The 17,383-nt window shown below is 41.6% G+C and overlaps 1 protein-coding gene across 1 annotated transcript; it reads right to left on the reverse strand.

Annotated features, from left to right (window-relative positions):
- Positions 1–2,724, reverse strand: LOC115370980 (trafficking regulator of GLUT4 1-like). Its single transcript, XM_030068079.1, has 3 exons — positions 2,311–2,724; positions 1,947–2,073; positions 1–1,697 (listed from the first exon to the last, which is right to left on the reverse strand). Exons 1-3 carry the CDS (start codon positions 2,710–2,712, stop codon positions 1,684–1,686), a joined length of 543 nt encoding a protein of 180 aa, XP_029923939.1. The 5' UTR covers positions 2,713–2,724; the 3' UTR covers positions 1–1,683.
- Positions 2,725–17,383: the final 14,659 nt, after the last annotated feature.

Genomic DNA, 17,383 nt, shown 5'->3' on the forward strand with positions numbered 1-17,383 from the left:
TACAGTATAAATGTAAAAACATCAACATCAGAGTGCCAAGAACAGTGCATACAAGGGAACATCCCTTCATATCTTGCAGTATAGTGTGAACTAATGAGGTTTAGAGATCAAGGCAGTTCAGGAGAGTTTGAACAGCAATTTGTTCAGTATGATCTGTTACATCGTCACCACGCAAAGCAAGCTGTCAAGCCATAACTGCAACAGGAACATGGTGGTGTGGTAATCGTACACATTCATTACACGATTTTTAAACTCAGACGTAAACAGTGTATGAAGTCAGCTTAGAGAGCTTCCCACAGCCACGGAGTGCCATTACTCACAGAAACAGGGGAAAAGAGACACCGTTCATCCTGTATTATAAAAGACTTTGCTGCAAATCTGAAGACAAACAGGACAGGCACTGACGGGACAGCAGAGTGATAGCTAAACACTTTACTGGAGGTGCACTGATACCATTATTTTTTTTTTTTTTACTTGAATGAGTATTTGTTCACCGATACCAAGGACCAATTTTAGTCCCTCTCTTGATGTTGACAGTTTTGGCCATCCTACTTTATTCTGTGGAACATTGGTTTTCAAAGTGGGGTTCAGGGACGCCCAGGGATCTTTGAGGGACTTTCAGAGGGTCCACAGCAAAATGAGGAATCCCTTAATTTCAGTATAATTTGATTCATTTGAAACTGCTTCAGTGCAGCGAATGTCTGCACATTTTCTTCTTTCTCATTTAATTTCACCATGATTTGTCAGTGTTCAATTATGACGTCTTAACAATTTCACCCTTTGGAACCTGCACAAATTCACTCGATTTATTTGAAAAACATGAGGGAAACATGAATAAGAAATTACCAGAAAAATGGCCAGAAAATTAGCAGATGTTTTAAAAAAATTCAAGAAAACTATATTTCAAATCATTAAAATGAGGTAAGGCCGTTTTAAGGGTGCTATATTAAAAAATAAAGCTTATTTTAAATGCTTGTGCAAGGCATCTGAATGCAGCATACTGAACACAAAAATTTCTCTTGATATAAGGGTCTCTATAGGCCAAAATCACTTCAAATGGGCGTCTGCAGCTTATTGAAGGTTAATTGGGTGTCCAGAGTGTAAAAACAGTTTGAAAACTCCTACTTTAGAGTATCATGACAAACAAACATGATACAATCAAATTGCATCTTCCCATCTAATGGTGTGATTTGTCTATTTAAATAAGCAACATCTTAATGCCAATTGTATAGAAAGTATTTGGTCCTTGGTATCTGTGGCCTTCACTGATAATCAGTGTGAGTACCTACTGAACCCAAGCCATGCGAGTATCGATGCACCTTGCATTTGGATTATGGATAGTTACACTGGCTCCACTGAATGTGATGGTCCCACACAATCACTGGGTGCAGCCTCCGTTTTCCTTCATCCCATTTTTTCCTGAGTTTGGGGCGAGGGGGTTGCACATGCTTCTTCCAGAAAAAAAGGCAAAATTGGTCTGCGTTTTCTCTCCTTAGTCCGTAGCAGAAATAACAACAAGTAATAAGTTAAGGTCTCTTTGGCTTGTTTCTTTCTCTTTGGTGATTTTGTGCTTTTTTCATCTTCAAATAGCATTTATCCTCCACTCTCTTCTGTGCAATTTTGTGATCAAATGAAGTTAAAAGATACTGTAATTTTTGGAGACAACTGCTTCCATCCCACAGATCACTTCTGGGTCTCTGAGAGTCAGACGAGAGAGAAAGAGAGAAAGAAAGAGAGAGAAAGAAAGAGAGAGAGAGAGAGAGAGAGAGAGAGAGAAGGGGGAGAGAGAGGAAGGGGGAATGAGATGCACAGCTTTACAGGGAGGATCTTGTGTGTGTGTGTGTGTGTGTGTGTGTGTGTGTGTGTGTGTGTGTGTGTGTGTGTGTGTGTGTGTGTGTGTGTGTGTGTGTGCGTGCGCACGTGCGTTTGCGTTCCATATTCCATACCTATTGTGAAAACTGTGAAGATGATGGCAGCCACACCCAACACCATGGCGAAACAGCTTAGCAGCATAGCGAGACGCCCATATTTCCTCGCTCCTTCAATGTCTCCTGTATGGAGAACAGTCTTCGACTAAAGGGAGAGGGTGAGTTGGGTAATTTAACAAGAAATTGCTCAGATGCAACAGAGCTGAAAAACACTTGCAGTGTCTCAAAAGAATACTCTCTCATGCAACTGCATTCATAGAACAAACAGCAAAACTAGCTGGACCAGCACAATCATATATAATCGAAAAAAGTACTATCATTATGAACAAAATAAAGACTAAAGACTATTTCAAATTTCAGAAATAATGGCAAGGATACTTACCACATGTGCATACCACAAGGCACAGATGTTGAAGGGCCAGCCAGGGCAGAAACAGGACAGTACCGCCAGCCAGAGATAACTTGGAGGTTCGGATCCGGGTGGCACCGGAGAGGGCAGGGGCCCCAGGCTGAGCCGGGAGGAGGATTTGGGTGGGGCCGCCAGATGCCCGACGGAACCCGATTTGAGCGGCGACCTGTGTCCGTTCTGATCCGCATCCAGGGACCGGACACTCCCTCTGATGTTGAGAGAGAAGGAGTCGGACGGCTTGATGTTAGTCTGCCCGGTGGGCTCGGCGGTCGTGGTGCTTAGCAGTTTCTCCGTGTCCTGGAAGTCGGAGAGAAGAGAAACTTCCCTTTCGCCGAGGGCGCTTTTTCCAAAGGCAGCATCCGTGTTGATAGCCATTACTGAAAGATGCGATGGATCAGAAGTCCCCAAGTCTCTGTTTCTGTTAAATTAAACCGTTTTCCTTTGATGGTGAAGCCGAAGCGTCTGACTAGATGTTCTCCATTGGGTGGTCATCAGATTAAATATTATAAATTCAGAGTGCCTAATTCCTCCAAGGCAACCTATTTAATTAAGCAGTCCAGCTCCATCAAAACTTCTTATTGATGAGCGAGGTGTAATTGATGTTTCAGTTCCTGTCGCGTTTAGTTTGTATTGAGCGTACGAACACACGCCTTCCCTTTTACCCCCCTCTATTAAGTAGTGAGCTATTACCGCATCCCTTACTTCTCCACAGCACATCCTCAGTGTCCGAGGCCTTCTCATGCACTATGCGAGTCGTGTGACAATGCAAAAACAACAATTAAACCTCTTTTGAAGTGAACGCGCGCGGTGCGTAAAAGCTTTCCATTACGCACGACAGCATCAGCTGGATCAGCATGAACACCCCCGCAGAATGTGTGTGTGTGTGTGTGTGTGTGTGTGTGTGTGTGTGTGTGTGTGTGTGTGTGTGTGTGTGTGTGTGTTAGTGAACAACATGGACCGCTACTTTTTTCCCTCACCCTTGCAGCTGCTCCTCCCCCAGCTCTAATGTAAAGCTATACAATCTTTATATTCTGCCACTCTGCACTCTGTTCATGTATCGTGGGCTTGCAAGAAGAATCCCATACTCAATCAGACAAGTTCTTTGGCCCCAGAAAACTCATATAGGTCTTAGATGATTTGTCCTTTCCCTCACCTCCCCGCTTCCGCGCGCTTTTGAATAAATAAATAAAAATAAAAATAAAGATCAAAGCCTTGGGCCCATTAGAAATCTATCTTTAACTCTGACAAGTTGTCCAGTGATTCAGTTTGATACATTCATCATAGTTAGTTACACATGATTACACAACAGTTTTCAAGCTGACCATTAGGGGGTGTCTGGTAGACTAGGCTATAATTGCTTGTCGATATAATAACGGGGTTGAACAAATGTATTGAAATTTGGCCCGCCTGTTATATAAATGCTCCAAGTATAAATGGATGTAAGTTTTGGTTGTTGTCGTCACATATGTAGAAGGCCTTAGCGGATAAAGTCTAAGAGGGCTGCGCAATCACTTGACTTGATTGCAAGCGTCAGAGAGCCTGGACACTACATGTGAAACCGTTTAAGGACAAGCAATGATCATGGGGACCCACCACCACCACCCACCCACCCACCCACACCCACACTCACACCCACACACACACACACACACACACACACACACACACACACACACACACACACACACACACACACACCACCTCCATTACATTAAAGTTAATGCAAAGATGGATGCATGCGCCTTTTATAACTGTCACCATGTTACTGGATGGAATAACAACTTGTTGAGTGTTATATTTATATAATAATTGTCTGTGGGTGTGTTTTGTGTAAAACCCAGGTAGAATTGGTGATTATGTACTATCAACTCACCAGCATCCAAACCAATGGAAAATAAAACTCTTAAAACTCCTCTGCAAATGTGTTCCTTGCATTTTACCTTTTTCGTCGCTAACGGTGTTAACAGTCCATATGGCTTTAGGCTGCTGTCCTCTTTCAGTCAAGGACTTTGACATTTAGCTTTAGATATTATGTGACTAGGGTCACTTCTGCCATGAGAGAACCAAAGAGAAACAGGAGAATGTACATAACACCTGGACTTATAAGTAGCCAAAGTACATCAGCAAGTATATTAAAAAAAAAAAAAAAAATCATGCGATTGAAGTGATTCAAGTGATTCTAACATAGACTATTCAAAGTATAGATTAAACAACATAATCAGTGCCATTCAGTTTAGATTGCATTCCCTGCAGTGAAACAGGTTCACTGCTGCTCGTAGCCATGTAATTGCTTTAGATTGTCACGCCATCTAGTGGTGGTGATGAGAAACTGCATCAAGACCGGAGGGACTGCATTCCATTCAATACATGCACCCTGGTGCACGTGTTTCTTTCTCTTAGGATGGCAAAGTCATGACCTCAGTGACTTACATTCATTCTCTATAGGCTTTTCCTAATCTTAGTTATAACTAATTTATGTCTAACCATAATCTTAATCAATAAGCCAAGATGACCACTCAAATGTCTTCACTATGCGGGGAAAAAGAAAAATATATATGGCCTTTGGTGCTTACTTTGACATTGATCTTAGTCATCCTGCATGAGTGACTAGAGTTTCCTGGTACTTTGTAAACATTTGTAAATTTATGATTCCGGGGATAATAACAATAGCAAAATAAAATCAATATAATAATGACAGAAAAATCTCTTGGCCACGTAAGACCTGCACTGCCCTGTCAGATCTGTTGAGAAAAATGCAAATATCTGCTGAGAAAATGATTCTGTTTCATGAGATGCACATCAGCCATCTTTTATAGAAATATGATAGAAAATGAGAGAACACTCATTCACGTTTACTGAAGAAGACAATTCACTTAATAATGCAACACATGAAAAATATGACTGCTCTTCCATAGTTATATTTTAATTATGACACTATTCATACAAATACATGACAGCACCTTGTTTACACCATTAGGAGGTCACAGTTGGCTTTTCACTATACATTTACCCACAGTGAAACTACAGTAACATTTAATTACATTTTTGTCATTTTTGCCTCTGAATGCAAAGGATAGATAATAAGTACCTACAGGTATTTTCTTTCCCTCAGATTTTACATGTATAGCAATGACCAAAGGCAGCTGCAAAAGTCCACTGATGTGGTGACTACCAGAGAAACCAGACTAAGAATTTTAGTTTTACTTGTTACACATCTCAGGCCTCAGAACAGTCAGAAAATTACATATCAAATTAATCAGGCATCTTTATTTAACTTAATCTGTCTTATTCCTCTGCACTGAATAAACGTCTAAAGCTTGGCTTGTTAACAAAACACTCTTTATGTATAGACCTTTTTTTGTGTGTTTGTGAGCGTGTTGTGAAATTTATGTGTGTCTTTGTCGCTGGTAGTTAGTTCTCTTTTATTTTTCATGTCCAAAATACATGCAAGTAAGAATGTTTTAATGAACACACTGCACCATATTATCTACAACGTAAACAACAAAGTCAGGGAAAATGTTCCTCATTATAAAACACAATCACAGAGAAATATTTGTATGTTTTTTGCCACATAAATCTAATATAACATCTATTTCTTGCCTGCAGTGAAATGTTGCACTGCTCACCGTGAATAATACAGACATTTAAAACAAACAGTGAATCAGATCTGACAGTTTAATGTCCTGCGCAACCAGTGTGTGAGCCATCGCCTTCCTTATTTCCTTCCACCCCCGTCATCCGCTTCCTCCTCCCGACCCATCCGGGGCAGGGCTGACCAGAGCAGTTCTTCAGCTGGCAGCTTTAGCGTGTGTACAGGAACATAAAGCTTGCCAGTGAAGAACTGCTGTGTGTCAGCCATTTGGGGCCAGGGGTGAGGGAGTGCTGGGAGTCAGCCAGCGAGCGTGAGAGTCTGCATTTCCCAAACGGAGAACCTTGAGCAAGGGACAGCCTGGTGAAGGAACAAGCTTTGACTCCTTCCTTCCTCTTCTTCTCCTTGTTCTTCTTCTTTTTCTCCTTCTTCTTCTTTGGGTGCACCCGCTCCTAGAGAAATGATAAAAAGAGATGGTTTATGTTCCCCTCTAATTCCCTGCTCTCATGGTGTGGGTAAGAAATAAAGGCAGTCACACATACAAGTGGGTGTAGTCAAGCCGCAGTGCATGCAATCAACTGTGAGTAAACGGATGAAATGAGCTGATATGTAAGTACGACTGGGAGATGCACAAGATCATGTATCAGATTACCAGGAGGGATATATGCATCATTAATGCAGCTCTCTCACTGCATGTTACAGAGCGCCTGGAAGATATTTTTGAATATTCTCTTGGTTGAGATGCTCAAAAATCACAAACTGGCCTCAGGAAAGATAATCTTGTTGTGTTTTTCAGTTACCGAGGTTACACAGAGTGAGTGAGAGGTGATGAAGAGGAGTACACTATTTATTTCTGAAGTCATTTTGTCTTAAAGGCCATGGTGAATGTGAGAGCATTTCCCAGAAAGCCCTCTCTCCCTCATGAAATCCCTGCTTTTTTCTGGTCACCTGTAACTACAGGGCTTTCAGAGATGTCCAACATTTACCTGTTTTCTCTAAATTTTGAAACTAATCTTGTAGCAAACACGGAAAAAAACTTTTTTGTCATGTTTATGTCTTGTGTGATGTGTGTATTGACTCATAAAACTTGCTTAACACCTTATGTCTTACACCTAATGTCTCTTACTGACTTTTTTTTTTTTTTTTTCAGAACTAACCTACTGGAGCCTCCTAGTGGTGACAACTAGACATTGCTAGGGACGGGGTCCGCCCTGGCTGTTCTAGTTATCCTCCATTAAACAGGACCTACTTGCAGGCAGAGGAACTCCTCCTCAGTTAAAAGGCTTGAAATGAAGCAGGATGTCATCAGCAGTAGTGATAGGTGGTAAGTGCTGTGGCAGGACATCCGATATAAACAAAAAAGTGTAAGCAAATGCTGATGTGGGGAGTTTAGCCAGTTTCACCCAAACTCACCACATCAGCATTTGCAGTGTTTTCTCTGTATTCATTTAGAAGTGGTATGTCACCACAGCAGCGATATGAAAACCACTACAAAAATACTATAATCTCAGTCTTACTAGTATCCAAACTAAAATAACTGTGGTCCAAATGTTACAGCAAGCAATAATGATTAAAAAAAAAATACCCAACACATCACAGCCATGTAAAATTACAAAGGGCATACTGGGCACACTTTGTACAAGATTAGCGCATTTTTCCAGAACTGTATATTTTCCCTTGTTCCAATGCTAAAATCAGACACGGCTACTCTCACTCTATTTATCCAGTAAGACCTCTCTGAATGCACACATTTGCTCAAAAACATGAAAATAAATTATGAAAGGAAGTACTTTTCATTCAGAAAAGAAGAAATGTTTTTTACTACTTTATTAAGCCAGACCTAGTTTTTTAGATGGACATGAATTCGCCACAAATTATGTTACTGCTGCTACTTGGTCTGTTATCTCAAAAAATTGGTTTGTGATATTATTTGGAGCTGAATGAAAGTGAATAGCATCAAGAGGTCAGGAAATACATCACATGGTAACGGTTTCTCCAATGACTACACGTAAAAATCCACAGGAATGTTTAGTGGAGAGAGGGGGGGCAACCTGGAACATGAGTTTAAAATTCACTGTGTCTGCTATTCTGACTAAATAAACACAACAAGAGGGCTAAACATACTGAGAGTTTGTAAAACTGACAAACACGGCTAAAACTAAAGCTGGTCTGTGCTTTTCCTGCTTTCAAAGAATGTGATCCTGTTAATCTTGAGACACAAAGGATGTATTCCACTTCTTCTCTGGTTGACGGTGAGTTACATACTGTACATTCCAGTGGAGAGGATAACCAGAACAATGTCAGGTATTTGAGTGCCCTGTAGCCTGCAGAGTGGAGAGGAGACTGTGCACGGCAGGAGGTGGATCACAAGAGACACACAACATGACAGGAGAGTTTTGCTGGCGCCACCTCAAGGAGAATTCATTTTGTCTCACACTTTGTTTTGGATTTAACTCAGCATAATTTGGAGAAGGCCAGATAGTCAGACAGCAGGTCAGACGCAGACAGTTGTTATGGAACCATGTTAAAGATAAGCAGAGAAAATGTGATCATTAACCCAACGTTACACAGGCTGTAATAACAAAACAAAACAAACAACTGAGTGAAATTGGTTTCACTCACTTCCTGACATATTTTCTCTATATAACAAATGTCAAATTTAATTTTCGTTTTTTTTTTTTTTGTTGTTGTTGTTGTTGTTTTTTTTTCCTTGAAATGAGTGAGTCAGGTTTGAGAAGGCATCACTCTGCCTGTTCTGGCTTGTGGCTGATCTATGCCTCAAAAACTTTCCATTCTGCCAAGTCATTAAATCTGCAATTACGTCATAGTTTTCCTGAAACCAGTGAAAGAAACCTGACAGTGGTGTGAGAGGATTCCACTTGTTTCCAATGCAAGTCAAACTGTTTTATAAACTCAAGTCAAGTGTTGACTTGATGGTAGTGGGGTGATCTGCCTTCAAGCCAACTGACATCCACAGCAATAACTATAAACTATAAAAAGCTGCCAAAGTTAACAGGTTACCACACAATTGATTTGAAGACCTTAAGGTGTTATTAAAAATTAACACAATCCTCAACTTTGAACCACTTTTGACCCTTAACCCACTCGACATCACACATGCTGCAGCACATGCTGACAAAACGAGATAATTTGCTCAGCTGAGTGCAGACCTCCAACAAGGAGGCAGATCTGGTCTTTTCCTTCACCCAGTAGTGTGGTTAATCTCTGTTCTGTCAGCTGGTTGGATCTGATAGGCACGTGTTAAAACCAGTTGAACCTCCTGCACTGGTTGTGTTTTGTCTGCAGCAACTAAGACTGATCTGAGATGGATGGTGCGCTCAACATTTACCTCCGTTCATTTGATTTTAGATCATGAAAACCCCAACCATTAAACATATTTTATGTCTTTTAATAAGGACTTTGAAATTACAGAGGTGTGACCTGTATATCATTTCATTCAACACTACTGAAACAGTATTTTTAAAGTGGAGTTCTAACATTGGAGTCTATGGCACTTCCACGTCTGATCCCCCACGAGACGTCACTTCACCAAACACGGCGCCGAGGTGAATGAGGTGAACTGCAACACGGTCATAGTCTCATTTCTGTTTGTTCCTGCTGTATCTCTTGGCCAACTGGCGTGAAAATTTAATCAACTGTTCCTTGGCTCAAGACCAACCTTTCTACAAAGTTTCGTGCAAATCTGCTCAAAACCTTTTGAGATATCTTGCTCACAGACACACATTACATTACATCACCTCCTCCACCTCCTTGGTGGAGGTAATGAATGACAAGACAACCTGTGGCCCACTGGCTTTTCTTTCAGGAAGCTTCCTGTTTTAAACAACAAATTTAAAATATCACCTAAATGGCAAACATGTTTCTGCTAGCGCTGCCAGTGATACTAGCAGTGTGTCAAGCAGCGGTGCTCGTCAAAGGTGTGAAGTACGTAAGGAGCAAGTCTGTCAACACAGTGAAACTGACCAACGCAATTGCTATACGGATTGCTGTGGATAATCCCATTGGCATTGCTGGAGACAGTGGGCTGAAAAACATACAGATTGTATTGAGGAATCTTTCATATAAACCTCCTTGCAGATCTATAGTTGTTTCCAAAATACACAATCTAGTGACAGGGCAAGCAGACAAGTACATGAATGCATTTAAATTGTGATTTATTGTGATTAATCCATGAAAACTTTGTAATGAACTTGACATTCATTTGACATCCTTATACTATAAATGTTTATGTTTTATATTTGTGTGTGTCTGTTTCTTTTTGACCCCAGGAAGATTAGCAACTGCATTTTGCGGAACCTGATGGGGATCCATCCGACAAACAAATAAACAGATAATAAACAAATAAATCAATTTAAATCTTTTTAAGTAAATACAATGTCTGTGCTCCCACTACAATTATTACTATAAATCATCCAAAACTACTTACAAGAGTTTTGGTTTTACCTCAGGGTGATATTTTGAATGCATAAATGATAATATAACATTTTCAACCAATCAAATCAAAATTATTTGGAAGAAGGAGGTGGAGATGATTTGTTTGTTCACTGCAGTAAAGCTTTGTTCGCTGAAGAACGCATTACAAATACTGTTGCAGTGTGACTGCTTGAGCAACAACGTATTGTTATAGTCACAGTTTTACATGTAAGTGGACTTTCATTCTGCCTTACTTTATATTTACTCTTGTTTCTGGCGAGTACACGAAATCAGTGATTTCATAACCTGTTTACAATCCTGAAGCTTATGTGTGCTCTGTGGAAACCTTTGAGAAATAATGATATAAACCAATGCCAACTCGCACAGATCAGCCATGTTACTGTTTTCAACCCTTTTCTATGGACTCCTCCCACTGCTTCCCCTACTGTTTAAAAGAGGCGCTCTCCCCCTCTGATTCCTGAGAATTAAAAATGGCCAAACCCATGCACCGAGTGAACGCAACAGCCGAGGCAAGTGGTGACTAAGCTAAAAAGGACATGATCTCTATCAAAAAGAGAACAGAATTAGAAGCATAACAAAATACAAGTCAATAGGCCTATACATGACTATTCAGCTAAAAAAAGGGGGCTCAAAAAATAAAAACTTGTCAAATTGCTACATACTTCCTCAATTGTTACTGCACCACATGTAATTTGCTGTGGGAGAAATGTCTGGAAAAATGAGACTGGTAACCTGCGAGACTTATCTGTTGCTCCCCTTGGTGACTGGCTTCGCTTAGCTGATGAAAAATTGCACATTTTAGTTTACCATCCCTTTAATGGTGGAGCTGTGACAAGAAAAGGTCGGTCATCACGTCGTTCTTACTGAGCAAGCCAACTGTCACTGCAACTGCACTCACACTCACACACACACACACACACACACACACACACACACACACACCACCAATAGGCAGGCCTCCACACGCAATCACGCCTTGTATCTGAAGATGCATTAATTCATGAAGGATGTACAGTACAAGTCCTCAGGCCATACACACACACACACACACACACACACACACATGCACACACACATGCACACACAGGACCTCTGACAGGAAAAACTATTGACTATGGCTGCCACAACGTCAAACTGAAACTGAATTAGTTATTTGTTCCATAGCATGCCACTCCCTCCACAAACAGTGACTCTGTATCTTTACATTCACAATGACCAGCAGTGTTGAGCCTCTTCTGACTCTTTCACTTGCTTCCCCATTTCTTCTCTCTTTCGTTTCTCAGTTATCTCTCTCTCTCTCTCTCTCTCTCTCTCTCTCCCTCGCTCTCTCTCTCTTAGTCAGATCAGACTGTCCTGCATTCCTGACATTCCGGCTGCGTATGTTAGAAATTCCATCCGGCTGCTGTGGGCTCTCGCAGTCTTGTCTTCCACCCTTTTCTTTTCCATCCCTCTGTCCTCCATCTATCTCCTCTCTACCTTCGCCCCTTCCATCTGCTCTGCACCAGACTGGCCAGCGCTGTGCAATTTGGTTGATGGGGTCACCCTTCACAGTCATGCTCACCCTTGCATCCCACTCAGCTTCATAACTCTATTCTCTAATTCAACACTGTGCCAGACTCCTTCGCTGTTATTTCGCCTACTTGGGTGACACTGTGCCTTTTTTATTTTCTTTCCTGGGTCGGACTATTCACTCAGGCTGGTTTCTTTTACCTCTCCCTCTTTCTCTCTCTCCACTCGTCTGTCAGTCTTCCTTCCTCTTCCTTCTCTCTCACCTCGCGTCATCCTTCCCCTTCTTTCTTTTTCGGCCTCATTTAAGTGAGGGATTCAGACAGGGTGAGGCCACATGACAGTGTGGAAGGCCTTGAGACAGGCTTTGATTCATGGGGCAACAGTGTAAGATAACACACGATATAATACACAAAAGACCATGCTTATCTGGGGATGTGGACATGCCATTCTTTGCCACAGCAAGAAGGAGTAGAAAGAGGAAAGATACACTAGAGTAGAGTGGGCAGGATGTGCGTGTCGGAGAGAAAAAGGAATCATGATGTGTAAACAGGAGGTGTGAATGAACATGAATACAATGCAAACGGAGATTATTTGGGCTACATTTTTAGCGTTTTAGGAGATGCTCTCATGCCGAAGGCCTAAGGAAAAGTGCATAAGTAGAGCCTGAATTTTCGCTTCACCAAAATCAAAAATGGATGCAAAGATGGCAAATCAAACAGACAGCAAGGGAGATGTGAACTCTCATATAAAGGCAACACATTTCTGTAAAAGAAGGAGAAAGGGAGCAGAAAAAATGAGATAAAATGAGAGATGGTCGTCAAGGTGTCTCTGTCCAAGAGAGAGAGGGAGACTGGGAAAGACAGAGTTCACTCCATGCTGCCAGCATATTCATTTAACCTTTTTGGAGATAGTGTCTTGGTATTGCATGAGAACACCATATGATACGCTATCATTAAAGATAATGAATTTATCAGCATGTAACAACATTATTTTTAACAACTGTCAGCAAATGAAAAACAGAGAAATATGTAAGGAATGACAGAACTACCACACACACAGAGTCAGAAACAGTTATCCAACCGCAATACTGCCGCTACAACACTGCACAGGGTAATATGCTGGTGCAGTAGTAAGTAGATGTTACGTATTTATGACATATCAATTCAGGTACATTCCTCTGCCTTGGGTGTGGCCCAGCAGGAATGTGTTTACAGATCCCAGATTGTAGTCTGTAATATAGACTGATCATTTTGGACTGGGATTGAGAACAAAGGCAGGGAAAAGGGCGGTGGCTTTGGCAAGACACTGATCATAGTGCAGAGACACTCCTCTTAGGCTTTGCTACTTGACTGGTCTGGACTTTGGAGGCGATTTGACTTAATCCCCAAAATCATCAAAAATCACAAATATAAGATACTGGATTTGCAAAGAAAGTATTTCCACATCATTCTAAATTGATACACAGGCAAACAGCGTTTCCTAAGGCCCACAAGCCTACCCTTAGTCAATGTGTGCAAATTTTAACGAAAGGAAAACAGGATTTTTAAATGACCAGAACTAACAGAGTCCTTCTTGCCCCATCCTCCCTCTGCAAGATCAGCACTAGGAATGACGGGTGTAACCCAATAAAACAAGATGGCTTCACTTCTGCAAATATAGGCAATGAAATCATATGGTTGCTTGTAATAGATGCAAGATATTAGAGCAGATGTAGAAAAGATGATAGTCACCATGAAGTTGCTTTTTAATTCACACCCTGTCACTGCCATGTGATCCTCATTGACAGAGCAGCTTATGTTGCACTCTGATTGCAATGGCACAAATGTGGCTCGTGACAGAGCCTATTGCGCATTCCTACAGGCGGAGTGAACTCTAGCTGTACAATTATGTAAGATGGGCTCCATAGATCCAAACAGGCCAGTATAAGATACACTATAATAACCTTCCTCCCTGCATTTATTGCAAAGAAAAGCCAACATGTTCTCCCTTTTCTTACAGAACTGTTAATTTTGTAGGTTTTCTAGAAGAATTTGAGGACTAGTGTGTGACAGTGAGGGGGATGGGGTGTGGGGAACTGAGGGCCTCAACCTGGAGGGAGACGACTGAGCAGATATATAAGTCATCTGCACCTATACCTGCTTTATACATGATTTGCTGTCACTTATAAATATCCGTTATGCTTAGCCTATATTTGTTATCATGGAAAGATAATATCTTTCATTTGAAGAATGTCCTGTCTCTGCCAGATGACTCCTGATGTCACTGCAGTTCTTGGAAATGACTCTGTCACAGTTATGTTCCCTATTTTCACCTATTCCCTAGTATACCATATGTTTTTTATTGGCCTAATGTGACCTCTGTGAATGTCACATGCTGCGAGTGTTACATGCTAGGACCGTGCCTTTTGAATTCTACGAAATCCCTTTGACTCCTCTTTACTTTTTTCAAAAGTTCTAATTACATAAATAGAGAAAGACGTCATTTGCAACTGCAAAGTCTCAATAAATCAATCCAACATGTGATGCCTACTGCTTATAAATAGCAAAAATAAATTCTTTATAAGCTTTAAATACCAATTTCCTGAACACTTGAATTTAAAAAATCATCATTCTATATTAACAGCAAGTGTATTCAACAATAGTCCAGGCTACAGTTGTGCTGAAACATAGAGGTTATATTAGTAATGGTGTCTAAACATTTGCTCATAATAGAATAAAAATATAGAAATACATGCAAAGCACAATTTCCAAGATTAAATGCACCAAAATACAAGTCTAACTATAATTAGACAACACTTAATTCCTACATGTGCAGATGCTGTACATTTTACTTCATTTTATGAGGCCCATAATTTCTCCATGTCATTCATCTGAATTTTGCTTAAAGGTCTGCAGAAAGGAGGTATGGCGAGGTGGTGGTGCTGGGTGTGGGTGACTGCTCTAATGTCACATCTCATCAGGGTGCCCAGAATTCCTAGCAGCACCCCTGGGTCAGTGGGCCTGCACTACAGTCTACATGACACACACACACACACACACACACACACACACACAGGCCTCTGGCTAGAACCTTTAACGTCAAATCTGTCCGTGAGATTCTTCACGTCACCAATCTGATCGAATCCTTCCGCGTTCAAAAAAAAAAAAGAAAAGAAAAGAAAAAAAAGGAAGAAAAAAAGAAAAAGCCCGGAAAGGCTAATTTTACTTAGACAAAGTCGTCTAAGGAGGGTTTTCTTAGTTGCCGATCCCAAGAAACTGGGTCATCAAATCGCCACAGGCTAAATAAGACTGACGCGAACAAGCATTGAGCCAGCAAAACGAGGCAGACAGCCCGTACGCTCCGTGCGTATGTACGCGCCCCACCTTGACCACCGGCGGGTCGCTCCCACTCGGTCAAACGGTCTCCCCGCTCCTCGGAGTTCAGCAGCCTCGCCCACTGCCTGGCGGAGTCGTGAACCTTCACTGCCGGGTGTCGTTTGGTTTTAAATTCGCAACACAGACATGCAGTTAGGCAACATTAGTAATAATAAATGTCATATTTGACGGTAAGCTTACTTTTCAGCGCAGCAGCGGTGGAGAATGAAAGCCAGGACTTCGGTCGCCTTTTACACAACTCTCGTCCGAGTCCTCCCTCTCTCTCTCTCTCTCTCTCTCTCTCTCTCTCTCTCTCTCTCTCTCTCTCTCTCTCTCTCTCACACACACACACACACACACACACACACACACACACACACACACACACACACAGCCGGCTTCCCACTCCGATCAGCTGGCAGCGTAATGACGTAGCAGCCAATGAGAGGCGGACGTCAGAGGCAGCACGGCTCCGACGTCAACGTGAGCGCGCAGGTCTACTGTAGCCTATTAGGCTGTAGCGCCCTGTGAATGTGATGTGGATCCAAAGCAGCACACGTCCACTCTCCAGATTGGCCTGTTCTGCTTTTGCTTTTTTCTTGTGTCAGCCGATAGGTCCGTCACAGGTCACGAGTGTTATAATTCACAAGACATTTTGGCCACTTTTAGTGCACCTATACAGCACAGCAAACCACAAACTTTATGAAAATGGCAGCACTATCACTGCTCACGGTGTTGCATATTTAAAAAAAAAAAAAAAAAAAAAAAAAAAAGTGTATAGAGGATCAGTAATGCTGGCTTGTTGTGTTTCAGAGAACAGATATCCGTCAGGGACAGGCCTCTTCATGTGATGATGCCATTATGGATTATCATAACAGATGATATCTTCCACCTTCTATCACGGCAACAGGGCTTTATTGCCTTCATTTGTGGCAGGGCCTGGGTATTTGCATGGCTATTTATAACTGTTGGACAGGAGTTTCTGAGGCAGTGAATCATCATTATCTTCTTGTGCAATAGCCATAATAGCATAGTAAGATTGTTGGAAAGTACAACATTTACAAGTTATGTGGAGATAGCTTTAAGTGGTAATAGCCGTTAATCTGACATGAAGATGCTTGATCATAAATGCGTCATATAGAATGACAGTCATTGCTCTGAGCATGAACTTACGGAAAGACACTCACTATCGCAACATTTCCTTCTGTTGATCAGACAAGATCTTTTTTTCATGTTTCTGATAACATTTTTGACACTGGACCTTCTAATCGTAAGAGACTCACAACTGTATAACCTGCAGGAGCCTCTGCTTGCATAATGAAACCTGCAGACAGAGAGTCTGCAAATGGCCTCCTGAGACATCAGCAGGTCAAGATGAACTTGTTAGCCTTTCTATGCTGATACACACACACACACACACACACACACACACACACACACACACACACACACACACAGCCAAGACTCAGAGGCCAGTGTACATAACGCTCACTGCTCACATTCTTCTCTTCTCTCTCTCTCTCTCTCTCTGTATCTCTCTCTCTCTCTCTCTCTCTCTCTCTCTCTCTCTCTCTCTCTCTCTCTCTTTGTTTCTCCCTTCTTCTTCCATTTATAAACAATAGTCGAGTTCTTCCAGTCCTTCTACAGAAATTGGATGCAACCAGATCCTGTCAACCTGCGCTTGTCACTCAGAGTGCTGCAGCTTTAAGGTTGCTGCGTCATGAGATGCTGCACCCTGCTTCCTCGCTGTCACCTGATCAAGTGAATACACACAGCAAATCCTCATGAGACTAAATCAGCTGTCTCATCTCAGTCTGGTTCTTCCTCTACCTGTTTTTTTCCAGCCTCTGAAACACTTGACTGTATAGGTGTCAGAGGAGCCTGCAGAACATGGTTATACCTGTAATGATCGAGCCTCTAGTATCCAATCAGGATTTCTATCCAGGCACCCGTTCTAGTTTAATGGCAAAATAGTACATCCTGTTTCTCTGTGAATTGAGTTACAGAGGCTGCAATGGAAGTACATTTTCCATTTATTTTTCCATATGGAATCAGTTTAGCAGTGCAGGTGTGTTTACTGTGAGCTGTCAGATCTTGAAATCACATTTTATCCCTGAGTTTCTCGTGGGGCGCTACGCTA

The sequence above is a fragment of the Myripristis murdjan genome, chromosome 14, assembly GCF_902150065.1.
Source record: "Myripristis murdjan chromosome 14, fMyrMur1.1, whole genome shotgun sequence".
Lineage (NCBI taxonomy): Eukaryota > Metazoa > Chordata > Actinopteri > Holocentriformes > Holocentridae > Myripristis > Myripristis murdjan.

What these genes read in the sequence shown, in the direction of transcription:
- LOC115370980 (XM_030068079.1), bottom strand. Translation starts at nt 2,712, where the DNA reads ATGGCTATCAACACGGATGCTGCCTTTGGAAAAAGCGCCCTCGGCGAA. An exon ending in CCTTGTGGTATGCACATGTG is followed by an intron (nt 2,074 to 2,310) that starts GTAAGTATCCTT and finishes CTCTCCCTTTAG; the next exon opens with TCGAAGACTGTTCTCCATAC.